The sequence below is a fragment of the Chelmon rostratus genome, chromosome 17 (assembly GCF_017976325.1).
Source record: "Chelmon rostratus isolate fCheRos1 chromosome 17, fCheRos1.pri, whole genome shotgun sequence".
Taxonomy (NCBI): Eukaryota; Metazoa; Chordata; class Actinopteri; order Chaetodontiformes; family Chaetodontidae; genus Chelmon; species Chelmon rostratus.
The window spans coordinates 11,236,312-11,260,119 of record NC_055674.1 but is presented as its reverse complement, the minus strand read 5'-3'; the positions used below and the strand labels follow the sequence as shown (position 1 = coordinate 11,260,119).

At 45.3% G+C, this 23,808-nt stretch overlaps 1 protein-coding gene across 1 annotated transcript; it reads left to right on the top strand.

Moving 5' to 3' along the window:
- Positions 1–316: 316 nt before the first annotated feature.
- On the top strand, positions 317–23,583 carry LOC121621260 (dynein assembly factor 5, axonemal-like). The gene is made up of 13 exons (XM_041957656.1): positions 317–854; positions 1,631–1,815; positions 1,975–2,099; positions 2,301–2,419; positions 4,288–4,520; positions 4,913–5,137; positions 9,426–9,569; positions 11,028–11,196; positions 13,877–14,024; positions 17,063–17,213; positions 18,649–18,805; positions 18,988–19,179; positions 23,001–23,583. The coding sequence occupies exons 1-13, from the start codon at positions 317–319 to the stop codon at positions 23,153–23,155; spliced, it is 2,541 nt and encodes an 846-aa protein (XP_041813590.1). The 3' UTR covers positions 23,156–23,583.
- Positions 23,584–23,808: the final 225 nt, after the last annotated feature.

The following is a 23,808-nucleotide window of genomic DNA, read 5'->3' as shown; positions in this document are numbered from 1 at the left end:
CTCAGGGTCTTTCCTTATTTGCCCAGTTATAGCATAGATGTCACACAAGACTCTATGAAAAATCAAAAATATCATTATTATAATTTATCATTCTAATTATGAATTTTGATGCAGTTCATTTTGTATTTTTAGTGTCGTGGCATCACTTCTTTTTGCTTCAGTTTTGTCAACTCAAATGGGCACATTTTGAGGAGGGAACTTGATGCATGAGGTAAGGTTGTGAATGCGAATAAAGTTCGAGATTTTGAATCGGAAGCTGCCGTAAAGCAGCCGTTTGTTTGTCGTGCCATTGCAGGTTGCCATAACGACAGACAAGATGGCAGCGATGGCGACTGGAGACCAGCATGCTGCCTCTGAAGTTTTGAGAGGACTCGCCCGACACTTAAACTGTCTAAACGAAGACAACAAGTCGACAAGAAAGAGGGCCCTTGAGCTAATCAAGAGGGAGACTGTAGATAAAGGACTTTCCAGCAGCGTCTTACAGGAGGTTTTCTCTGCCCTCCTCAAGCCGCTCCTCAAATGTCTGTCAGACCCGATGGAAAGATGCAGAGAAACCGCCATAACGACAATAACAGAGTTTATTCGCTGTGTCCCTAAACCGGAGGAGTCGCTGCCTTATCTCATGCCCTGTCTGGCTCAGAGGCTCGGGGACAAAGAGATCCTGGAGCCGGCGGAGGAGCTTCGGCTGTCGGCCGTGGAGATGTTGACTCTGACGTTGGAAGTGTGCGGGAAGCATTTAGCGCCGTATCTGAACGAAATGATGAACATATTGCAGAGAACCATCGTCGACCCTTTCCCAGATGTCAAAAGAGAAAGCTGCAAATGCACCGTGAATTTAGCGAAGTGTGTGCCAGGTTCGTGGAGAGTTTTTTTTGTTGTTGAAGTCTGTTGCCATGGTTTCGAGGCACGCAGAAAATGAGCTTCTTCCTTAACGTTACTGCGCAGCTGCTTGGCAAACCCGGTTAAAATAAATGAGGCTGTGTAACTTCAGGGCTACATTTAGGCATTGTTTCTACCCTGAAACATTAGAATTGCTTCTAATTAATGTTTCAAAAGTTGCAAAGTTTAACTTCCAGTTACTTGCCTTCCGTCATAATCGTTCAGTTATTTGTTCAGTTATTTGTTTTCACTGATCATTCAGTCCAGTGGTTCCCCACCTTTGCCAGCAATCAGCCTTCAAATGTATATTCCATTGTATTTTCCAGTAATATGGAAGTAGAAAAGGGGAATGTCCTGCAACCAAAGACAGACTAAACCACAGATTTAGTAATTAATCTTCTGTCAATTGATTAACCACTAATGTTCCTTGACCCCAGTAATTTCTTTTTATTTTGCTTGCCTGAGATTTTCCAACAGCAAGCTCCAAAGCTAAGGGGCCCTGATTATTTTGTCTAGACCGCATGGATGGTCAGATGAATTTACAAACATGTTTCACTGTAAATTAATTGCTTATTTCATTCAGACAGTGTCAGAGGACACAGTCTCAGTGCAGGACTGATTCAGCCATTAAAACCACAAAAACAGCAGTATCCCAGGATGTATCCAGTCTCATATATCAGCACTGATATTGTATCAGTGTAATCACCCAGCGCTACAGTAACTGAAGTGCATTTCACCTGTTTCTCTTCAGAGCACTTTCACATGCAGGCTGAGGGTCTGGTCAAGCCTCTCATGCAGACGATTTCTCATCAGCACTCCCGGGTGCGAGTGTCTGTCATCGAGGCCACCGGGGCTGTCATTCAGCATGGCACTGGGAAAAACGTGGATGACGTGGTTTCTCACCTGGCACAGAGACTGTTTGACGACTCACCACAGGTCCCACTGTTTGACCTCCCCTTTGTGTCATTACATGTACTGCTTATTAAGTTATCCCAGGGCCTACGCTTGTCCTCAAAACCAAAGCGTTTTGCCTTTGGACTCAACAAAACAACCTCTTGAGTAATGCTCTCTATATCTTGTTCTCTTTTCTTCCAGGTGAGAAAAGCTGTGACTGCAGTTGTTGGTGATTGGCTACTTCACATGAGAGACAGATACTCTTACTTCCACAAACTCATTCCACTCTTGCTGAGCAGCATCAGTGATGAGATACCAGAAATAAGGTAAAAGTGCATCATAATACAATGTAACACAATAATATGCCATATACTATATATTCTCTAGGTCTGTATGTTAATATTTTACGAATATGTCACAGGGGTTGTTTAAGTTTAATGTGTCAAGGAAACGTAAAATAAATAGTCTACAACTTATGTGTGAAACACAGTGCATGCCATTGTAATCATAATGTCATTCTTCCTTAGATTTCTAGCAGCTGATTTATGGAAGCAGGTAGGCGCCCAGTGGGAGACGGAGAACGAGGAAGACATCAAGGACAAGTTGGACTTTCTCCTAACACCGCCTCACTTCTACCCCCCAGGAGGTCAGTCACAGTTGGCATGATTTATTCTGACCCAGCTGAGTCACTTGGATAGATTAAGTCGTTAATATGCTGTATGAGTTGGTGGCATCAATGCTATTAGACTCTGTGCCATTCAATATTAACTCCTTATCTTATCTTATCTTAACTCAAGTCTCTGAAAGTTATATTCATGTTTCCTCATTTTTATATGTGCCTCGAGGTCTTAAAAATGTTATTCTTAAATGAATACAGTTTGTTGACACCTTGTGGTTCTTTAGCATGCGCTGTATGAGGGATCTGCAGCAGAAAGCAAAAGTTAGTTTTCTATTATTTTGGAGGGATTAAAGTGATGAAACCTAGTCCCACTAAGTATCCAGTTAATTTTACTTTGGTAGCATAGTGGCCTAAAGGGAAATCAACCAGAACTGGAGAGAAATTTAATGCAATGCAAGCTGGAAGCAGAGTGGCTTTAAAATGTAATATCCTAAAATGAGCAACATACACAAATCCTCTAAAATTCAAGTCTAGCTGTCTGTTTAGGAACAACATTACTTACAAAGTGCGGGGTGGGGTGGTAGCATTGAGAGATACTATTACTACAGCCACTCAAATCTCTTATCAGCATCCATTGTTGCTATTTTTCAATAAAGTGTGCAAGACACTATGTTGAACCTGAGTGATGGAAGGACTAGACTGTCTAGACAGACCTGATGTTTTCCTGGTGAAATAAACTTGGCAGGATCCAGCTTCAGCTCAGACTTTCTTACATTGTGTAAGATTATCTCATTGGCTTATCGTATTGAGGAATTAATTCAGGTAAAATCCAAGGAGTTTTCAGGTGAATTGGCTTCACTGGTCTCTCCCCATGCACAATAAAATCCCTGCCACATTGCTCAAATGCAGCTGTAGATTAAATGTAAATGTAATGACTACACATGAAATCATGTCTCTTTAGTACGTCTGTCCAAGGTTATAACATTCAGTAAAAATGAGGACGTGTGTGAGAGCTTAATTTTCAGGGCACGCACTGGCTTGGAAAGATAAGTGTCTGCCTTGGGGCCCTGAATGAGGGTGAACCTGAACATGGTCACCATGACTTGGTCATGGGTCATGACCATGTTACAGGGCCTGGCTAAGTGTGTGTGTGTGTGTGTGTGTTAGGGGTTACAGTTCCTATGCTTTGCATCTTGGTTGAAGCTCTTATACATGTTCCACAGCTACACGTGTGACAATGTGGATGAATACGGACTGTGCCTGGGGACAGGAAAGGAAAGGAAGAGGCTCTCTCTCCCTCTTTGTCTTTCTTTTTCTTGCCGTCGTAAATCTGCTGGGCCTCCCAGTGTGAAGAGGTCACTGTCAGACAGTGAAAGACGACCAGAAAGGGGGCTTGTTTTGTCTTGTCCTGTGTGTTTCTCTGATTTATCTCTCTATTCCTTTAGTCCTCTCTTCCTCTCTCATTAGTGTGCCGATAGGAGGGGAATAAGGTGGGGAAGAGAAAGGGAGAGGGAGGGGGAGAGAGGGATGCTGGATTTGAAATGTAGAGGGAAATATATTTGAGAATGTGTTTCACTTGCTCTGACAAGTTCCTTGTGAGTTAATCTGAATCGTAAAAGGTTCTAGGTAAAAAATGTGATGAGTTGGAGCCTTAGTCAGCAGACATTTGAAAAGGTGCTTGCTAGCTTTATCCATATGTTAATCAAAATCCTTTAATGAATTAACAACTTGTTGATGTCTTGGAGATTCTTCATAGCCATTTTGGCAAACAAAGTAGTTCACTAACGGAAGGAGATATAGGCAGGGTGAGAGAAAATGAGTTTCTGAACATCACTAACTGACATCTAACAGTAGAAGAGTATGCAAAGGCAAATGTTCTTCATTTTCCCCTCCAGTGGAGCGTCCAGGGCTGGGATGCAGGGAGCTTGTGGTGAGAAGCCTGGGCAGACTGGTACCGGCCATTACCCACGACGTGACCGACTGGCTGGTGCCCACACGGGTCAGGACGTCTCAGCTGCTGTCTGTGCTGCTGCTCCACGCCGAGGACCACAGCACCCAGCACCTGCAGCCTCTCCTGGCCACCCTCTACCGGGCCTGCACCGACACGGAGAGGGACGTGGTCAGCAACGTGAGTCCCAGAGAGCTTAGTCATCAGATTAGCAGGATGATGTTGTGCTGTATTTGCTTTTTTTGCATCAGGTGTGGCATTTAGTGAAGCTCGACCTGAGCACAGACACAGTAGAATTTGTTTTGTGATATTTAAGTCATTACAAGACAAAATCATTCAAGGACAAATCCGTTGAGCTTTCAGTCAGCATTTTGAGTGACTGTCCTCAATGTAGACTGGGCCGAGCAGGGCTCAAGGACTTGGGATGCACCTGTTTACATAGGAGGATTCTGTAGACCTTTGATGTGTGGCAGATTAAAAAAGGAACTTCCTGTAGTTCTCATCCTCCTTTACACTCCCTCACTCCTCCATGTCTCTCTCCACTCTCTTCCTTTGTCTGTACACACATCTAGTGCCTGGCAGCTGCTAAACTGTTGGGGACCTTTGTCCCTCCTGTGGTCTTCCTCAAGCTGCTGCTGGATCATGTGACGACCCCCACCTCTTCCTCTCACCCCTGGGCCCCTCTCAAGGTGCTGGCTGCGGTCCTGGGAGGCTGCCCCAAACCCCTCCTTAAACCACATCTCGAACAGATCGCCAACGCACTGGCCCGGCCCGACGTCTGCCAGGAATATCAACAGGTCAGCAGAGAGATGCTTGGATTTGGTTGTGGTTCACCTGTTTTTAACTTATTTACCTGAGAATAACTGCTCTTTGCCAGTAATGCCAACTACCCCAGTCACACTGAGTACAACCACATCCTTCTGTTGTTGTTAACAGCTTCAGTGGAGTAGCAGCACCTCTGAAGTTTTACTGTGGAAGGGGAAAGAGTATCTTGCTTAAATTAAAACATTCAAGTCAGACTTGTTTTGATGAGAGGTTTGCCAGTTTTCTCTGCCCTAATAGGCTGTCATTTCTTGATTTTTCCTTTCCGATCTGTGTACACCAGCTGTTTTTCTTTTCCAGTCTCGTTAGGTGATGTTGGCAATGTCATAGACGGTCATTGTCTACTCTCCATGTGTACCTTAAAGCTTTTTTTTGGCAGTCACAGGGCGGCAGTCACACTGTACATATGTTTCTTGCCCAATTTGTCCTGTATGGAAATAGGGTCGTGATAAGATGCCACATCTCTTGAAAGGGCTACAGTTGAAGAGTCTTCAAGAGTTTTCAATAGCACTTCTGTACACAGGGAGTTCAGTGGCTTTGCTGTTGAGTAATTCTCTAAAAGGCTGACCTTGCTAAAAGTGATAGTCCGGCCACAAGGTGTTTTTCGGAGCTAGCATTTCAAGTGTCAGATCAAAATGACTCTGATCACACGCAACTTTGAAATGTGCTCCCACAATGCTGCCAGTATCTTTATTTTTTTTACATAGCAGAGATGATAAAAAATGCCCTTTGAGTTTCCCTGCAAATAACAGTCTGCCAGTGGAAAAAGCCCATCGAGTCCGGAGCAGACTCTTCCCTGCTTCCTTTCCTCTTGAACCAAATATGTTTCCCTCTCAGAATCAAAATAACGGTTGTCTGGCAGAGAGCTATTTTCTGATCCTGCCGCACTACTGACTCACCTATACCCATGACCCCATCCCCCTCCCACTGAGGCTTGCAAGAATTTCCTCCCTGGGATAATAATAACAAAAATCCACTAATTTCACGTGACCCCTGCATGGCTACTCTGACCCCTCTGAGCAGACAAGGCAGCACATAGCCTTTGTTTTTTTTTGTTTTTTTTGTTTTTTATGGCCATGTGTAAGGTCTCAGTAACGAACTGTGGTTCAGCCACGCCGTTAAAAGAATGACTGAAATTTCAAAGCCTGCCTGGTCAAGGCCAGTGATAAATAGGGAGGGAAGCTGACCCCCTTCTGTCCTCCCCTGTCGCTATCCGGCAGGGGTCAACCACAGAGAAGACTAACAGGACGGGATGGTCACTCATTGTTGCACAGATGGAGGCAGACCTCTGCTTCCTTTCTGTCTTTTTCTCCCTCTATCTTCCTCTGTCATTCTCTCTGTCTCTGTTTCTGAGGGGAAAGCATAGAGCGTTGTGATTCAAGAGTTCATCCAGACAAAGCACCTGCAACATTCTTTGACACTGGGAAGGGTTCATAGCAGGGAGCAGGGCCGGATCACTGTGTAGCTGTAAATAACACCACTGGAGACAAGAGCACCTGCATCCCTCTTTCTCTCTGCGCTGAAATCCTGACCCAGAATACTTACCACACAGTTTCTCAATCCAAAGTGTTGGTAAGACCTCAGGTTCTTCATATGGGACTGATTTACTTGTGTTTGATAATGGTTTCATTACCTGCAGACGCACAAACAACAAAGACAAACAGCAGCCTCATATTTTATTTGACTTTTTAAAAATAAGGCACCTGAAGAACTTCAAAGATATGTGTGTTTGCATCCAACTTGAGAGAGTTATGTGCCACTTGAAGCAAAAACAGAGAGAAAGAAAAAGTGAAGTTTGACTTGGACAAAATGAAGCCTGTTACGAAATGAAATATAAATAATCTTCAAAGTGAACAGAGGCAGGGGGAACTGTGGGGCCCTGTGGGGAGTTAGGGGAACATGCTGAAGATTTGGAAACTGATATATGATACCTCTGCACGACTTAACCTCACCGACTCTTTCAAGTCCCTGTTTTCTTTTCTTTATTTCGGTAGGGGAAAAAGACAGCTTACAAAAATAAATGACAGATGCTCGGCAAAAAATAAAAATATTGGTCATAAAACTGAAGATGATGTCAAGGGTTTGAGGGAAAATGAAAGGCGAGCCAGTGGTTAGAGAAGCCACCGTATTCTGAGTTATCTTGTAGTTTATACAGGATGTTTGCTAATGCATCACATACGGGTTCCTTTTTAAGGGGTATACCGCAGAGGATTAACAAATCCCCACCATCACACACACACACACACACCTTACAGCTGACTGTCGCTGTGTTGTGGTTTGCCATGGTGACAGGGGCATCGCACCATCTGCAGGGCTGGAGTAAATTGGTAAAGACAGTTCCAACAGAGAGGAAGAAAGGCGTGTAAAGAGAGGGCTTGACAGTGAATTAGCAGGCATATTTACAGCCACGCTTGTTAACAGTGAACATGCTGTCTCGGTGACACCCAAAGGAGCAGATCAGCAGGAGAATAGGAAGAAAAGAAGGCTCCGTGTCTTTTCATTTTGTCCCTGCATGGAGAGAGAGACCAGTATTCTGCTGAACACACAAGCATGCTGCAAACATCAGTGTGCATCCTGCATGCCTGCCCTTTGTCATAAATGACATCTGCATACTGCTCGCTTCTCCACTGAACGACAGATGAAGAGAAGAGAAGAAAGGCAGGATAGCAAACTTTACCTGAGTGCAAGGGGTCGACATCCCATTCACCACCAGTATTTGTTTTCCTGTTGCCATAGCAACATCAGTAACTGCTGGGGGAGGTGGGCTGCCTACTGGGTAGGAATCCATCGACCGGTGCGGCTGCTTAAAGTGGAGTTGTGTGTGCATGTGTGTGCGTAATTGATGTATCCAGTGGTGGACAGATGCACACACACTGTGCAACGAGGCCCCTGGAGCGTGCCCAGGCCAATGAAACCAGGTGTATCTCGCCTGGCTCCAGGTGTCCACCTAGTCATTACACCGCACCACTTTTTCCGCTCTCTCTCCTTCTCTCCCTCGGCCAGCCCTAATGGTTGTTTTCTGGGCATGTATAATATGCATGTCTGCGTATGTGTTAGCTAATGTGTGTGTATGCCACCGTTTGTCACGTTATTTCCACTAGTGACTCCCTGGAGCTCCTGCTGCGTTCATGGCTTGGTGATAGGCAGGGATTTCCCCACTCAATGACTGCATGAGCACATTCAAACAGAAGTGCACAGTGCAGTGGGTAAGCTGTGAGTGCTTTTGAGTCTAGTCAGCTGAAGAAATGAGAGCAGGTTGTGGTTGTTCAGGGCTGCAAGGAAGTTTAGTTTAGCGTCAGACTGCCTCTGGAAAATGTGTTTACACTCTTAACTAACACCCTGGACTCAAGGTGCATATAACAAGGCTTTTTCCAGTGTGTGCTCAACACTCTATTGCAAAATAAAAACATTTGCTCATGTGTGTTGCAGACTGGAAGTCCCTTAGCTCTCCTTCCTCCTCACAAGCCCTGGCTCTTCGTTCTTAGCATCTTTACTTGGCTTAACACTTGTTTTCCTTCTAGATTAATGCAAGGCTGTGCTGTACAATATCTGAACAAATTTGTGAAAAGATAGTGTGCCCCCTAGTGATAGAGCTCTGGTATTCATTCGAGTTTAGTGGGCGAGTTTTGAGCGAGGGAACATATGAGGAGTTTGCATTGAGTGTTTCTTGCTCACACACACTCGGGTCCCCCCTCACCACCCAACTCCTCATCACCAGACCAGAGCAAACACCTGGAGGGCGCTTTACCCGCTGTCAACCCTCCATGTACAAAAACACACACTTTCTCTCTCTCGCTCTCACACACTTACACCTTCCATCTCCCCCCTCAATCCCCCTCCTCCCCCATCCAGTCCTAATGACAGGCTGCGAGAAAACAGGAAAAGAGGCCATGATCCCAGTGATGGCATAGAAATTAGCCTGAGCTGCAGGTCTTTGTCGAAACATGAGCTCACCGCAACACTGGCTGACAAGCGACAGCAATCTCACACACACACTCATGTCCGGAGATGGAAAATTCTCATTCAGAGTTATTGTGGCCTGTCGATCAGTTATTTGGTTGCAAATTACCTCTAGAGTTACTTATAATGGGTTGAGGAGGCGAAGAGAAAGTGGAGAAGGACTGAGAGCAGGACAGAAAAAGAGATCATGAGGACTGGAGTTTGTAGGTAGACAGGGCGAACATTCAAGGCGAATCCCTCTCACGGGGCTCACATCTGCTATAAAGACAAGAAAATGTCATAACACTTCTCCCTTTTTCTCAGGTTATGTACTTGGAGCAGTTGTTGGCCTGCGTGGACGTGCTGCTACATCAGTGTGAGTCAGACTGTGGCTCAGTCAGCCTGCAGCTGCTGCAGGTGCTTGTCACTGTCCAGAGCCTCTCCACGGAGCCGCATCTCAGCGAAAAGGTGAGAAAACAAAAGAGTGATGTTGAAATCCCATATATGTCGGTCCTCTCTGCAGCTCTGCCATCACTTTGCTCCACTTGGGCAAACAAGCATATCACCTCACCTGTGAAATTCCTCAAGCTCTACTTTTTTCTTTTTTTTTTTTTTTTACCTTTTTTGCCCTTCAATTTGAGTTTTTCCATCCTTTTTTACTGGAAAGGTAAGCAGGTTTTATGAAGCAAGAGAGCTATTTGAGGTATGCAAGCATTTGTACAAGTTCAAAGTGGGCATGGCCAACAGTATAATTACCCACTTAGCCAGGGGAGCTGAAATTGCACCTTTGGAGTGGAACTTTAAATCCAGTCCTGGGTGAAAGGAGGCGGGTGAAAGGTGGTGATAAAGAGAGACAGACAGAAATAGAGAAAAAAAAAAAACTTCGCAGGTTTGTGTCATCGACCAAGCCCCATCTGTGGCTCCCTGACGCCTCCTCAGGTCACAACAGCCAAATCATGTGCAAGTAACACGCTTCCATGTTGTGGTCATCCTCCAAATGCAAGGGGACAAACAGGACCAGTGACAAGCCAACAGTGTCTGAGGCCAGAGTGTCGCCTAACTGCTCGTCGCCGGAGGAGGCTAATGACAGGGAGAGGAGCGGGAAGGAATTGGCACTGATGCTTACCAGACACCACATGGGCCACCAGTGTTTGTGTGTGTGTGCGCACGCTCGTGTATGTGTGTGTGTGTGTGTTTACGTCTGTCTGCATCGGCCTATGTGTCCAGACAGGGAGCAGCGTTAGAGAATAGTTGAGAAGGAATGGATTAAGAAGCAGAGAGGGAGGGTGAGAATGGCCTCGAGCATTCCCGGACCCAGAGGAAAAGCTTTACTTGTTTTCCCAGAAAAGGGGCACGTCTTTCCCATCAGCGGACAGCTCAGGGTTGTCTAGCTCTCCTCTGAAGCTGCCGATCCGTGACTCAGACATTGTCTCTGTCCCTGTCCATCCCTGAGGGACTATGAAGGGAACTATGAGGTGCCCTTAAGGTCAGTTCCCCTGCCCCAAAGAGTCAGCTAATTATTTACTTTCCTATCTCTCTTTCCTGCCCTTTCCTCCCAGCATAGCTTTATTGGCGTGTGTGTTTCTGTCAGTTCCGGTGCCTTTGTGGCATCCTGAGTATCTGTCGGGGTTTTTTCTTTCTAAGTGGTTTTATGTGTAAGACCTTGTCATGTCTGCAGTGTTGTTCTTCCCATGGTTTCACATGTTCTGTTACAAGAAAAAATTAAAAGAAAACAGCTGTAATTGTTGAACTTGAGCACAATACCCTCTGCTCTGTTATCACTTTTTCTCATCAGCTCTTACACTTCTCCCTCCCAATCTCCTCTCTCTCTTTCTCGATTTTTTGACTATTGAATTGTTCAATAAAGATTGCATGCTAAAACATGCACTGACATCATTTTGTTTCACCTATCCCTCTCTCCCTCAGGCCTTGGAGAGTGCACAGCTCTTGTGTAAGGTGCAGGGCCTGGACTCAGTGATGGAACTCTATAGACTACATATGGGCCAGCTGCTGGACTGGCTGTCTGCCTCTGTCAACACCTGGTGCAGCTACTCCCCACAGAGACTCCAACTGCACATCATAGTCATGCAATCAGGTGAGAAGTGAATGCCAAATTACACGGCAGGTGCTGGAGTTTGCACGTATGGAGACACGGTCATGGTCAAAGAAATACAGTTTCTTTGACCATGACTGTGTCTCCATACCATTAGGCTTGGAGAAATTGGCCCGACAAATGACCTGTGCATGCTCTTTAGGTCCATTTCACCCCAGCAAGATGGTGAGACTGTATAAAGTATGGCATGTTTTATTAGGCATTACTTGACGCTGTGGTTCGTTTAACTGTTCAACTTCTTCAGATGCATGCGTCAAGCTGTCTGTCCTGTTCCCACATGATCTGTCATCCAGGCATCAAAACCAGCAGCTGTCAAAGCAGCAGCACAGACTCGCTCTTGTACAAAGGATCTGAATAGTTTATTGGAATTATTTGTAGTAGGCCATTTTCTAGTACCTGCGCTTGTAAAAGCAGCAAAAAGCATCCGAGTCCCACACAGCTCCTGAGAGCTACGCCGGAATATAAAAATTAGACATGTGTGTACCACTGGTGGTCAGAGCAATTGTCAGCACCACTTGATAGATAGGAGAAGCTGTCCAGTGACGCACTTTTTAAGGTTAAAATCTATATGATTTATTGCTTGACGCCCCAATGGATGCGTGCTGTTCCGTTCTTGTTGTCCAAGATGGATGCCCATTAGGGACCCTCACTCAGAAATGCAGTGGAATAAATTTTTATGCAATATTCCGTTACCCAAGCAGAGAGGCTCAAAGACACCCACACAGAAAAAGACTGTCATTAGCCCCAGTTGACTTGCTGACTTTTGTAAATCCCCGTCTTTACCTTCACATGTCCGTCAGCCAGTGTGTCTCTGACTTGTCTAGAGGGGTTCGTGCGCGTGTGTGTGCGTGTGTGTGCGTGTGTGTGTTTTGTTTAGTGGGTTAAAAAGTTGTGACCCTGTCTTTGGTGCTGAGACTTCACTTTATCTCCCTCTATACCGTATAATCCTCCATCATCAGCACCTCTGTGTGCCACACTTTCATCTCCATCTCTTTCTACCTTCCTCCCCTCTCTCTGTAATCGTCTGGGCAGCTGGGTACCCCTCTAATCCCCTCCCCAACACACACGCACACACACACAGACTCTCACACACACTCCCACGGCTAACTGACCAGTCCATTCTAAGTCCACTCACTGATCCCCATGCAGGTCACTACATCAAACAGCACCACAGCCGCCTGCTCTTGACCTTCCCCTGGATCAAGGCTACTTTGAAGCTCTCTGTGTGTGCATGTGTGCGTGTGCGTAGGTATTTTTTATTTGCTCATGTGTTGAATGCTGCTCTAAGCTTCCCTAGGTTTCATTCTTACAGATGTGCTCTTTGGTCTATTAACAGGACCCAAGGACTTTATTACAGGCAGCCAAACAGGCAGCATGTGGCTGCTTTGTTTGATGTGCACATGATTCAGGGAAATACTGAACAATTGACGGTAGTAAATTTGACAACTGAGAATTGGTCATTTCGCTTGCTCATCAGCCCTTCGCACACCCCATCTGTGTTTGTTGGAGACAGGAAAAATTATTGCCCTCTCATATCCTCCTGACAGGCTTTTGTTGTTCAACTGGCGTGAAAATGTCTCTATTAGTGTGCTGAAATTTCCTATCGCTTGTTATATCCGTAGTCGTTGTGCGGCGACCTGCAGACATCTCTAACACCTCTGGTTAAATGACACACCCTTTGATTCACACATTCCCGTTGGATGAAATAGGTCTCTCTGCCTCTGTTTTCCCATATCTCTCCATGAGGCTGGCCGCCACCCTCAGGCAGTCTCAGGATTTCCTCTGTCTCCTCTCATGTCTGTACAATTCAGAGTCCAAACAGGGCATGGACACTTATCACTCATTACACACGCAGGCACACAAACACACACACACGCAGATAACTATATATAGCTCTGTAAACATGCAGTCAGACTGTTGGTGGGTGTGAGTGTGTAACTGGGAATACTTGCACTGTGAGTTTCTCATTTTTCCTGTAATAGACTCTTGTATAGAAACGCTCTGTCACACAAAGACCTGTTTTATGTCTCATTTCCTCTGAGCTCTGTGTCACTGTCTCACCAATCCACTGAAGTCTCAATAACTTGTGCCCTCTGGTCAGTGCTAGACAGTAAAACAGTCTTAAGTCTGCGCTGGCCTTTTCTTGTTTGCCATTTGACAGTCGATCCTGACAAAGAAGAATTAAGAAAATGCATAAATGAAAGTGTGTTCTCCCTGAAAAGGGAACTCTAGTGTTTTTAAGGATAGGTTTAGAGTTTAGTGGTTAGGCTGAAAATGAGTGGTTGCAGAATGAATGTAAGTCATTTTGACTGTGGACCCAGCAATGTGGTGTACTTAAGAAGACTTCAAACAAAGAATCCAGGTTAAAGCACTGCTGAAGTGACACTGAAGAGCCAAGGCTGCATTGTGTAGCCTTGAACACAGGTTCAATCACAGCATATCTTTATTGCAATCGTGGGGGCATCTGGCGGGCTAGTTAAGACACATGCCATATAGCCACAGCATTCCAGGTTCGATTCAGGCCGTTACATCCAAATCCCCCCTTTTCTCACCATATCTGCTGTCGATATCTACACTGTAAACTGTGCAATAAAAGCACAAAAAATGGCAAAAAATCCATAAAAAAATGAACAGTAATCCAAAGAGTGTTTGTGTGTTATAGGTCCAGTGATTGGGGAGTTTGTGAGCCAGTTGATGCCTCTGCTCCGCTGCTCCCTCCAGCCAGACAAAGACCCAGAGATGAGGATGAGCATCTTCACAATGCTTGCTAAGTTGCTACTGGATGCAACAAACACACTGGATTCCCAGGGGTGAGAAACATGTGCATGCATACTACACACACACACAGCAAGTTGTCTTATGAGACGAACTGAAAAAGGAACTGTTTCAGTTTCTGTTAAAGAGAAGCTAAACTTCAGGTCGATTTTCCACAGTTTCATCAATTCAGGATGTTACATTCAGCGTTTAACTCAGCCAGTTGTTCGGGTCTGTCTAGAGTTTTCCAAGTCATCGTGATTAGCGCAGCTCATATTTTTAGACTTTGCCTCATATTAATCACATTCATTTGTACCCCGCCCACAACGGACCATGATTAGAAACACAATAGTGTATTTCCATGAGGTCATTATAACCCTGTCACCTTTTTTAGGACCTGCGGTTGATTCAGGTAGGGTCATGCGATAGATGATAGGGGTTTATTCCAGGTGACATACGGTTTGTCATACTTCAGAAAGGATAAGCCCCATTACAGAACACACTGCCGTTGATATGCCCAAAGAGACCAACTCAAATTAGTTAATCACTTCCCAGCATGCAGGCTCCTCAGTGATTTAGTAACACCATTGAATGGTTATTGACTGATGAATGAGGAAGGACAGGAGAGCTGTCTGACACCCAGAAAGCTCCCGTTGGTGGGTTATTCCTCTCTGCGGCGCCCCCTCCTCCTTTCCAAGCCCTCAGCTGTGCAGACTTCAGCCCGGGCTCAGAGCTCTAATCTGAGGGAATGCATTAAGCCTGAGGCCCTCTCCAGGTCCCAGCGATCATAGCAGCTGCTGCTGTCAATCAGACAGACAAACCTCGTCCATGGGGTTGCCATGGAGTAGGTGTTTCCACTGGTTAATATGAGGGATAAGACTTAAGATGTTGAAAGTACCTGTGGCATGAGCCTGGCAGCGGTGTAAAGAATACAAGATGAAATAATATCCTATATCAGTAAGAAATGTTGCATAAACAACAGAAAGTGCCACCTTTTGCCAAAAACGTGGAAATCTGAACTTTGCTTTCAGCTTTCATCAGATTATTTTATCCATAAATGTGCATATTAGACAAAAGACATCTCTGTCTCTGCCACTCTCCCAGCGTGGCCACCTGTGCTGCTAAATGCTTCCCTCATTCCTCAACTCTATCTCCGGTAATCACAGGAGCATCAGGAGACAGAAATCATGTTACACCTTCAAAAGGTTTCAAACCAAATGCTTCACTTACAGTATGTGGGGCTGTGTGGTCTGCCATAATATTTCCATTCTTGCTCATCTTATCCCTCCATTCATGATTTATGGTCTGATCTTTGCTCAGCAGATTGTAGCCCACAAAACACACGCACACACACACACACACACACACGCTATATGTCATCAAGAGGACAATGATAGTCGTAGAGAAAACCTCTTCTCTTTGTTCTACAACCAAAATGACATAATGACAGCTCCACCATAGAGCAGGCAGAAAGGGAAAGTAAGCTTGTGTACATTTAAGTGCCTTTCATCCCCACACACACACACGAACACACACAATGTTTTGTTTCATGTGGATTTGTGTGCTGTGATTAAAAAGCTAGTTGTGAAATATAAGTAGAAGGTGATGTGTGAGAAATGAGAGTTCATCCCCTTTTTTTTTTCTTGGTTGTGGCAGGCTAAAATCATGTGCCGCTTACAAGGGAGATGCAAAAGTCATCTGTCTTTAGTCTTAATGTCAGCTTTCAAGACATGAAACAAGGAAAAAATGCTGCCGGGGTGAGATCTTCCTCTAATTCCGAATGTGGTTTCCCATGTGTCAGAGATTTTCTAGATTCTGCGAATGTTCTTGTTTCATGTCAGTAACACGAAACAAGACAAAATCAAAATCAAATCAATCAAAACTGTCCCTGTATACAGTGACATATTCTGGAAAATATTTCACCATATCACAATAATAATATGGATGTTTTCCAAAATCAGTTTATATCACAATGGCAAATAAGGCTAAACAATTAATCAAACATTTTCCAACAAAATAGTCATAATATGTTTTTTTTCACATCATTGAGCCCTAATGGAAAATGTACATGCCAATTCATCCGTAAAATAATCAAACTGATGCAAAGGAATGAACTGTATTTTAGTGTTATATACCACATGAGACCAAATTCTTAAATTATGTTAAACACAAACTTGAATTTGAACATATTTGAACCAGTTATTTGGACAACAGAAATTTGTATAAGTATAAGATCATAAAACAAAATCTGATAATCTGCGTTATGGAATTATTGCTCAGTCCTGCGTAATGACAAACACCATTATAAGACATAGTTAGTTAAGACGTAGATTTCCTGCTATGTTGTGCTGTGAGAGAGGTGCAGCTGCTTTAGGACCACTGAGGAGACATAGACACCTCCACTGCGTAGAGGCCCATGAGGTGTACAGTCAAAATTCCCTGGCAATTTGTGTGCGTCTGCACAGAAATATGAGTGAGACCTGAAGTCCCACTCTTCTCCTCTTTGGACATGATCCCTGTCATGTGGAAATACGTCTTTCCATCTCCTGGCGTCATTCATGATGAGCTTTCAACGCCTGTCAAGATGAGGAGACTGAGCTAACACACCGGCAGCAGCGTCCTGGCTTCTAGAATGACACACAGGCCCCCCCTACTGGCAATGAAGCATTACAGCACTCTTCATCAAACGTCATGACAAAGTTTATTGTGACTCCAGCTGAACAGCCAGAGGCTACAGAGGCAGAGCTGGTGGAGATGGGCAGTGCAGACTCTGGCAGTGTGTGAGAGGATGTCAGAGGGCCTAAGCCAGCGTGGAAAAGCAAGCGAGAAAGGAAAGGAGGACACCCAGATGTTAGACTCCTCGCCTCCCGCTTCTCCTCCACTGCCCCATCCCCATCCCACCACTTCCGCAAGTTTGGGGAAAATGACCGCATTGTAGCCATTGTGTTGCAGTTGCATTCCCAACAGCCACAATCATGCATTTGTCCTCAAAATGGGCGCTATTGCTTGCTGGTTGTTTAAAACGTGTAAATCTGGCAACGTCTTTTTCTGCTCCTGTTCTGTCCCCATTTTTTGACTCTCTGCCTCCTTCCAGGCGTTTCCGTGACGAGTCAGAGAAGTTCCTGTGTGACATCTTGCTCCCCAACCTGGTGTGGCACGCGGGCCGTACTTCAGCTGCCGTCCGCACCTCAGTCCTCAGCTGTCTGCTGGCCCTGCTGCATGGAGGGGCCGTCACACCTGGACAGGTACATACACACACACAAATATGCTGCAGAGATGACATCTGCAAATCCATCTACCAGCACAAAGGCAGGTATGACACACAGCGGTTACATCTACTTCCACCTGTGCAAAGGGACTCATAAGCATTGGAAGCGAACACCGGATATGAGAGGACTCCTGATCTCCACTCTGCAGAAACACTTCTTATTGACTCAGCTGTAAAGGAAAAGATGTGGTAGTGCATTCTTTTAACCCACCAGGAGTTGACATTCACTTCGAATTCTCTGTTTTGTCCATTTCACATCAAAATAGACGGTCCCACTTGACCATTTAGGAAAATATATCATCCGCCATCTTTCTCTCCTTGGCTGAAAGAGTTGGCCACGTCAGGTAGCAGGTGTACGTGGGGGCAAGCGGGTTCACATACCTTTGTCCCTAAGGAACAATGCCTCCACTGTTCCGGGCCCTTGTTATAGGTAGGACCTATCACTGGGACATGCCCTTGCACCTGCCCGTCGGAGCATGTGCCCAGTTACAGTGCCTGTGCTCACACACACGCGAACATCTGGCTGTGTTTGCCCTCGCGTGTGCAGGGTGACCAGTCAAAACCGGCTCACACACCTCTTCCATTCACACGTCTTTAACTACAAGGCAAAGCAAACAGCTGGGGGACAATGTGGGTGTGGGTGTGTGGGTGTAGGTGTGTGATCAAACTTTTACTATCTAATGGCGCCCAAACATCCTCGCAAGAGGAGAAAACCTGGAAAAGTGGTGACTAAATAGGCCCGTGTTACTCTCTGAGGTTGGGTTCAAAATCAGGTTACAGTTGAGATGAAGTAAACAACGTGTCCTGACGGGTATAACAACAGAAGGTTATGTGTGTGTTTCCACGGGCAAATCGAACAGGCTTTCATTCAGAAGGACATTGTTTTCTCTCGACTCCCTGTGAAAACAATTAGCAGCTCCAGTTACACTTGGCACCCTCAGATTGTCACTGATGTAATGCCGGATCACTGCTCTGCCAAATTTTCCTCCTCTTTTTGACTCCTTTCCTCCCTCTCCCCTCGCTCCTTTTTTTTTTTTTAAACTGTTTCTCCTGCGCGGTTTCGATAGCAAACAGACGGCGTGACAGAGGTTTTAGCCATCACCTCTTGGCTTGTGGCTCGGTGCTCTTAGCCTCACCTTGTTTGTCCATTTCCTCTGTTTCTCATCTGTTGGTGTGATCGGTCTTCACTGGACTTCTGAAATCGGGCTCCCTGCCCGTGTGTCTGTACAAACTGATCCGAACCTAATGTGGATCTGTCATGCTTCAGGTGATATTTCGCCATTGTGGAGAGCTACATGAGAAACTTTACTACACAAAAAACACCTTTTTAAAATCTTTTTTTTAAACTACAGGCAGTTGTCACCATCGACAGACTCTGACCTTGTCATCAAACATGTATTTCCTGTGTGCAGCTGCTGTGTCTGGAGGAGAAACTGTGTCCTCTGGTGTTGTCGGCTCTGGAAGAAGACTCTCAGATGAGCAGGCTGTTAGCTTGTCGTTCTCTGTCCGCTGTTCTCAAGCTCATAGGAACCAGCCTGCACCCAGAGGCCCTCAACAAGATCTACCCCGGTAAATGACACTCACACAACATAATCAATAGCGGCATTTGTAATGTCTGCTCTCACTGAAAGTAGATGATGTCAAGTAGTCCTCTCCCAATCACAGAAACACACCACTGTACAAATCAAGCAACTAACCCACTCAACAGCAAAATATACACCGTTTTGTATGTGGGCGTCTTTTCTCCACAGAGCTGCTGAAGCGTCTGGACGACAGCAGCGAGGAGGTGCGCGGCGTTGCCCTTCAGGCCCTCGGGCTGTGGCTGTCCTGTCTGACCAAAGACTACAACCCTGAGCTCTGCGCTTCTCATCTGCAGCTCCTCTACCAGCAGCTCCTGCTGCACCTCGACGACCCTGACAGCTCGGTGCAGGACCGAGTGCTCGGTGAGACTGGGCGGGGTGTTTGAAACTGCAGACTCAGAGATAAGATAAGATAAACTTCATTGATGAGGACAGAGTGTCGATGTTAATGGTGAGGGCTTGAGGATATGGACATGTCCTGATGACATGTGATGATAATCATCTTGATCGTCTGTTAAACACATTCAGCTGATAGTAAAGAGAAGCTTTGCCGATTTTCAACCGGCTTTTTATCATGACAGTGTGGCCCCAGAGTTCCTCGCTGATTTGTCAGCAAAAGTCTGAAACACGTCACCCTTGTGGACTTTTGCCTGTAGGAGAGAGGTCTATCTGTGGCCTCGCAGACTACACGGCACACCCACTTTGCTACACAATTCACCCACTTTGCTAAACAACACACCCCTTAGATAACTTCCTGGATTTACATATTTATTTTGACCCAAACCATTATCTAAACCTAACCGGTGCCTAAATAACCAACTTGCGACTGTTTGGAGGATGTGTCATCTAGTATGCATGCTTTGTTTTACCATGGACCCACACATAGACCTACTAGGCCTATAGGGCTTTTATTCAAACTACAGATTGCACTGCCGCACTTTTTGTATGCCCACCTCCATGAACACAAAGAGAGCCACCTCTCTGCATATTGCATAGACAGCCCATTTCTATGAAAAACTCATTTAAAGATGATGGCGATGGTGAATGCGAGGTGACGATGAAAGCAGTTTAGCTGAGATGATCTGCAGACCAGCGTGCTGTCTCCGTGACACTCACAGAGGGATGAGAGGAATTAGGGGGGTATCCTCTATCAAACACTAGATTATTGCCTGGCACGCTGCCAGCAGATTCCCCTCCATCCTTTATTTCAAGAGCTCGCTGTTATCCTTCATTTCCACACAATTTGTCAATTTTCAAGCAACCCCCCCCCCTGCCAGAGTAGGTCCTCAGAGGCTGGCCCGGACATGGCCCTCAAGCGTAAAACACAAGATCCAGATATGGATAAGCACCCACCTGAGAGAGACACTTCACAGGTTGATATGGAAGCTCTAATGTGTGTGTAACTCCCCCTGCCAGTACACCGGGGGTACACTGGACTGTCTGTGTCTCTGCCTCTCCACTCCGCAATCTCCCTCCAACACCAAACACACCAAACGGTCTCACCTAATGACAACCACATGGGGACCCCTTCCCCTCACCACCTTTCCACATCTGTCCTCACACCCATCCCGCTTAATCCCTCCACCATTTATCTGCCCATCTGACTTCCTCCCCTCATACCCAGCATTTTCTGTAAAGGCTCGCAGCTTCCCAGGCGGCTGTGTTTTATTCATGTATCGGTGGAAAGTCTGAGCGGCTTTTCCCTGAATTGTGTAACAGAGGCTCAGCTCCTCTGGACTTTCACTCTCTCCCACTCTCATGGATGTTAGCTGTCATTACTTCTGACAGGACGCAGGTGAGCGCTGATGCCTTAGCCAGCGACGAGAGGCCTCGCCACGGGATCTCTCATCTTCATACGACTAGCTGTAGAGGGAAAGCGGGGGGGAAAAAAGGGGGAGAAGGCATTCACACACTCCCCAGATGCAGCAATAGCTTCCATACCACAAATTCTATCTCTGCAAGACAGCTTTTGAAAGCCTTCCAAGGACAATAAGCATTTTTGTTGTGTCCACTGGTTATCGAGTGTCTGCTGCATTGCATGCAGAAGGCAGCACACATGTAAATCAGCTTTATGAACCAGCCTTCACCCACATACTGTACAAACTGTACAGTCAGTACTGGGATGTCTGTATTTGCTGTAGTTCAGATTTCCCTTTGAAAAACTATACAGTAATTCTATATGTTCCGGTTTAAACATGAAAGGGGTCATTTTGGAGAATTTCATTGCAGTCTCAACCTGTACTGGATGACTGAAGTCTGGAGATATTGTATATGCTTCTTGCTGTCAACAAGTCCCATAAAAAGACCAAAACTAACACTGCACTGATCCTCCCGACAAGTGTCATCTGGTGCCTGATGCCTAATCTATCTTATCAGACCTCCGTTGTCATCCAAACACTATTAAATCAACATCAGCGAACCACACTGTTCCTGCCACAGACAGGCAGTGGAAGTCAAGACATGATCTAGTCATGGGGGTTGTTGGCACTAACAAAAATGTAGAATATCGCCAGACTTATCCTTTATCATAATTGGCTGTTACCAGGCCACTGTGGACCTTAGTCATCAAGTTATGACCATCAAAAGTGTTGAGGGGAAGTAAGGGATAGAATTGCTGCTTCTTTATCAATATCAAGTCGGAAAATGTTGGTAATGCTTCACTAATGAGAGAAGTGCAGTCTAACTGTTTATCAGCCTCAGAGAGTGAGAGTGTCAGGCAGTGTAAAGACACAAAGAATGAGCCATTGTGCATCGCCCAGTCCTTCAAACTGCGATCTCCATGAAGTACATAGACTCGAAGACGGCTCTTTGTGAAATGAGATGACCTCACATCTTGCTGAGTGATCGTCTGTATCTGACAGCACCCATAACCGCCTGCACCGCAAATGTGGAAGCATTCTTCACTCTCATGCACGGCTCTGTTTGAAGCTTTCTCCTTTTTTTTTTTTTTTTAACCCTCCCCGCTCCCTTTCTTCCTCTCTATCTCTCTTTGTTCCTTTTAATAGTTGATCCCATTCTTATGCTTCTTGGATTTCAAACACATATCTGTGAAGTGGCTTGATGTCTGCAGCATGTCTTGACAGCATGATGGACAACGCCGCCCACCCCACCTCCCCTGCTCATCCTCCCTTCTCTCACGCTTCCTCCACCCTGATAATCCCACCATCCTGGCTGCACGGCTGCTACCTGCTCAATCACACAGACTGTTGGCACGGGTGTAACTCACTTCTCACAAGTCATCATTGTTCTCCTTTTAATTCAAAGTCCCACGATCCCCACCTCCGTCCCGGCTGAGTACAGTACACACAAAAGCTAAAAAATCCCCTCGATCTCCTTCAAGAACAAAGGCAGGTATCAGATGATGAGTTTACATGAGCTAACTCATCCAGAGTGACGGCATGTCACCACTGGAGCAGCGCTTTTGCATTGTGGTTTCCGAAGCATTTACCCACTGACAGCAATTCAAGTAATTCGATATCCCTCTGAAAATCAGCAAAAGATGTGGGAACTGTGGGAAGAAAGGATCTGGACAGAGAAATATCGCCTCCCAGTGGAAGGGAAGGGCACTTGCACTTACAGGCTATGAGTTGCGGAGTTGATGTTGTGTAGTTGATCGCTGCCATCTGCTGGCCTCGTGACTGCTTTTTGACTTTGTTACAGAAAACATTAGGATAGAGAATCTGCCCAGTGTTTGCTTGTTTCATGCAGAGAACTTAACCTGAGTGACTGTCAAAACCAACATGGAGGGAGAATAAAACATGCAATCAAAGCAGGCATAATTACACCATGAACCCCTTTGATACACTGAAGATCACAGGGTTTGATACTTACAGACTTAAGGTCTTAAGTCTCCCCAGAAGAAACTCAAAGGAACAGGTCAACATTTTGAGAAATAAGCTCATAAGCTTGAGAGTTGGATGAGGAGATCAATACCACTCTTATATCTGTGCAGTAAATATGCAGCTACAGCTAATGTAGCTTAACATAAAGACTGGAAACAGTGGGAAACAGCTAACTGGAGTAGCTTATTGACATGTTTACCCAGTTTGCTTAAGCCATTCCTAAACTGATGTGTGTTTATGTGTTTATTTGAGTCCTCTGTCATCTCACATCCCGAGTGCTGACTCTTGTCTGTTTTGTGTCTTTGGGGTTTTGTGTTTGTGTGTTTGTGTGTGTGTGTCCAGAGGTCCTGAAGAAAGCCAGCTCGGTCCACCCGGCCCTTCTGAAAACAGAGGTGGAGGCAGTGAGAGACAAGCAGCGGAGTCCTCTGTACTGCGAGCAGCTGCTCCACCACATCAGCTCACTGCACACAGAGGCTGCAGCAGAGAGTCCCGAGTGACATGAAGCTTGTGCCTTCGTTCAGTGAACTCTCTCACCTTAAACCTCACCTCGGACACTGAATAACAAGCTATAACAGCGTGCTGATAATAAGATGATGGGGCATTTTTCTCTTAAGGACTATTTCCCCTTAAAATGAATATCTGTCTGTTGTAGCTACATGCCTTAAATTCAGTGTTTTGACCCCTTGTGGATGATTATATGACAAATTTTAAATATAAGGTGACCTTTTCAATATGGCGTTTAATGCAGAGCAACTCCCATTTGTTGAAGAGCAGCTTTTCTGCATCCGTTCCTTTTCGTTGTATTCTTTTGGTTCTGATGTTTGTTTTTCGTGATGCACTGTGGTTGTGTTCAGCTCTTCTGATGATACATTCATTAAGGTCATTCCTGCAGCAGGGCCTCCAGAAGGTGCTGAGAAGCTGGAGATCTCTGTCATCAAAATGAAAGTAGAGCAAAAAATGAACTATTGTGATGTGTAAATATAAATCACATTAAAATAAACCTGAACCTTTTAAATATGAAACCTTTTTTAACTCTGTGTATAATAGTAATAATCGCGGGAAGATCCGGAGGAGACCAAAATCGCATTTTTCTCCTGACAAACATGGCACATGTGGGATAATTGCCATTATTTTATTTCTAATGTTCTGA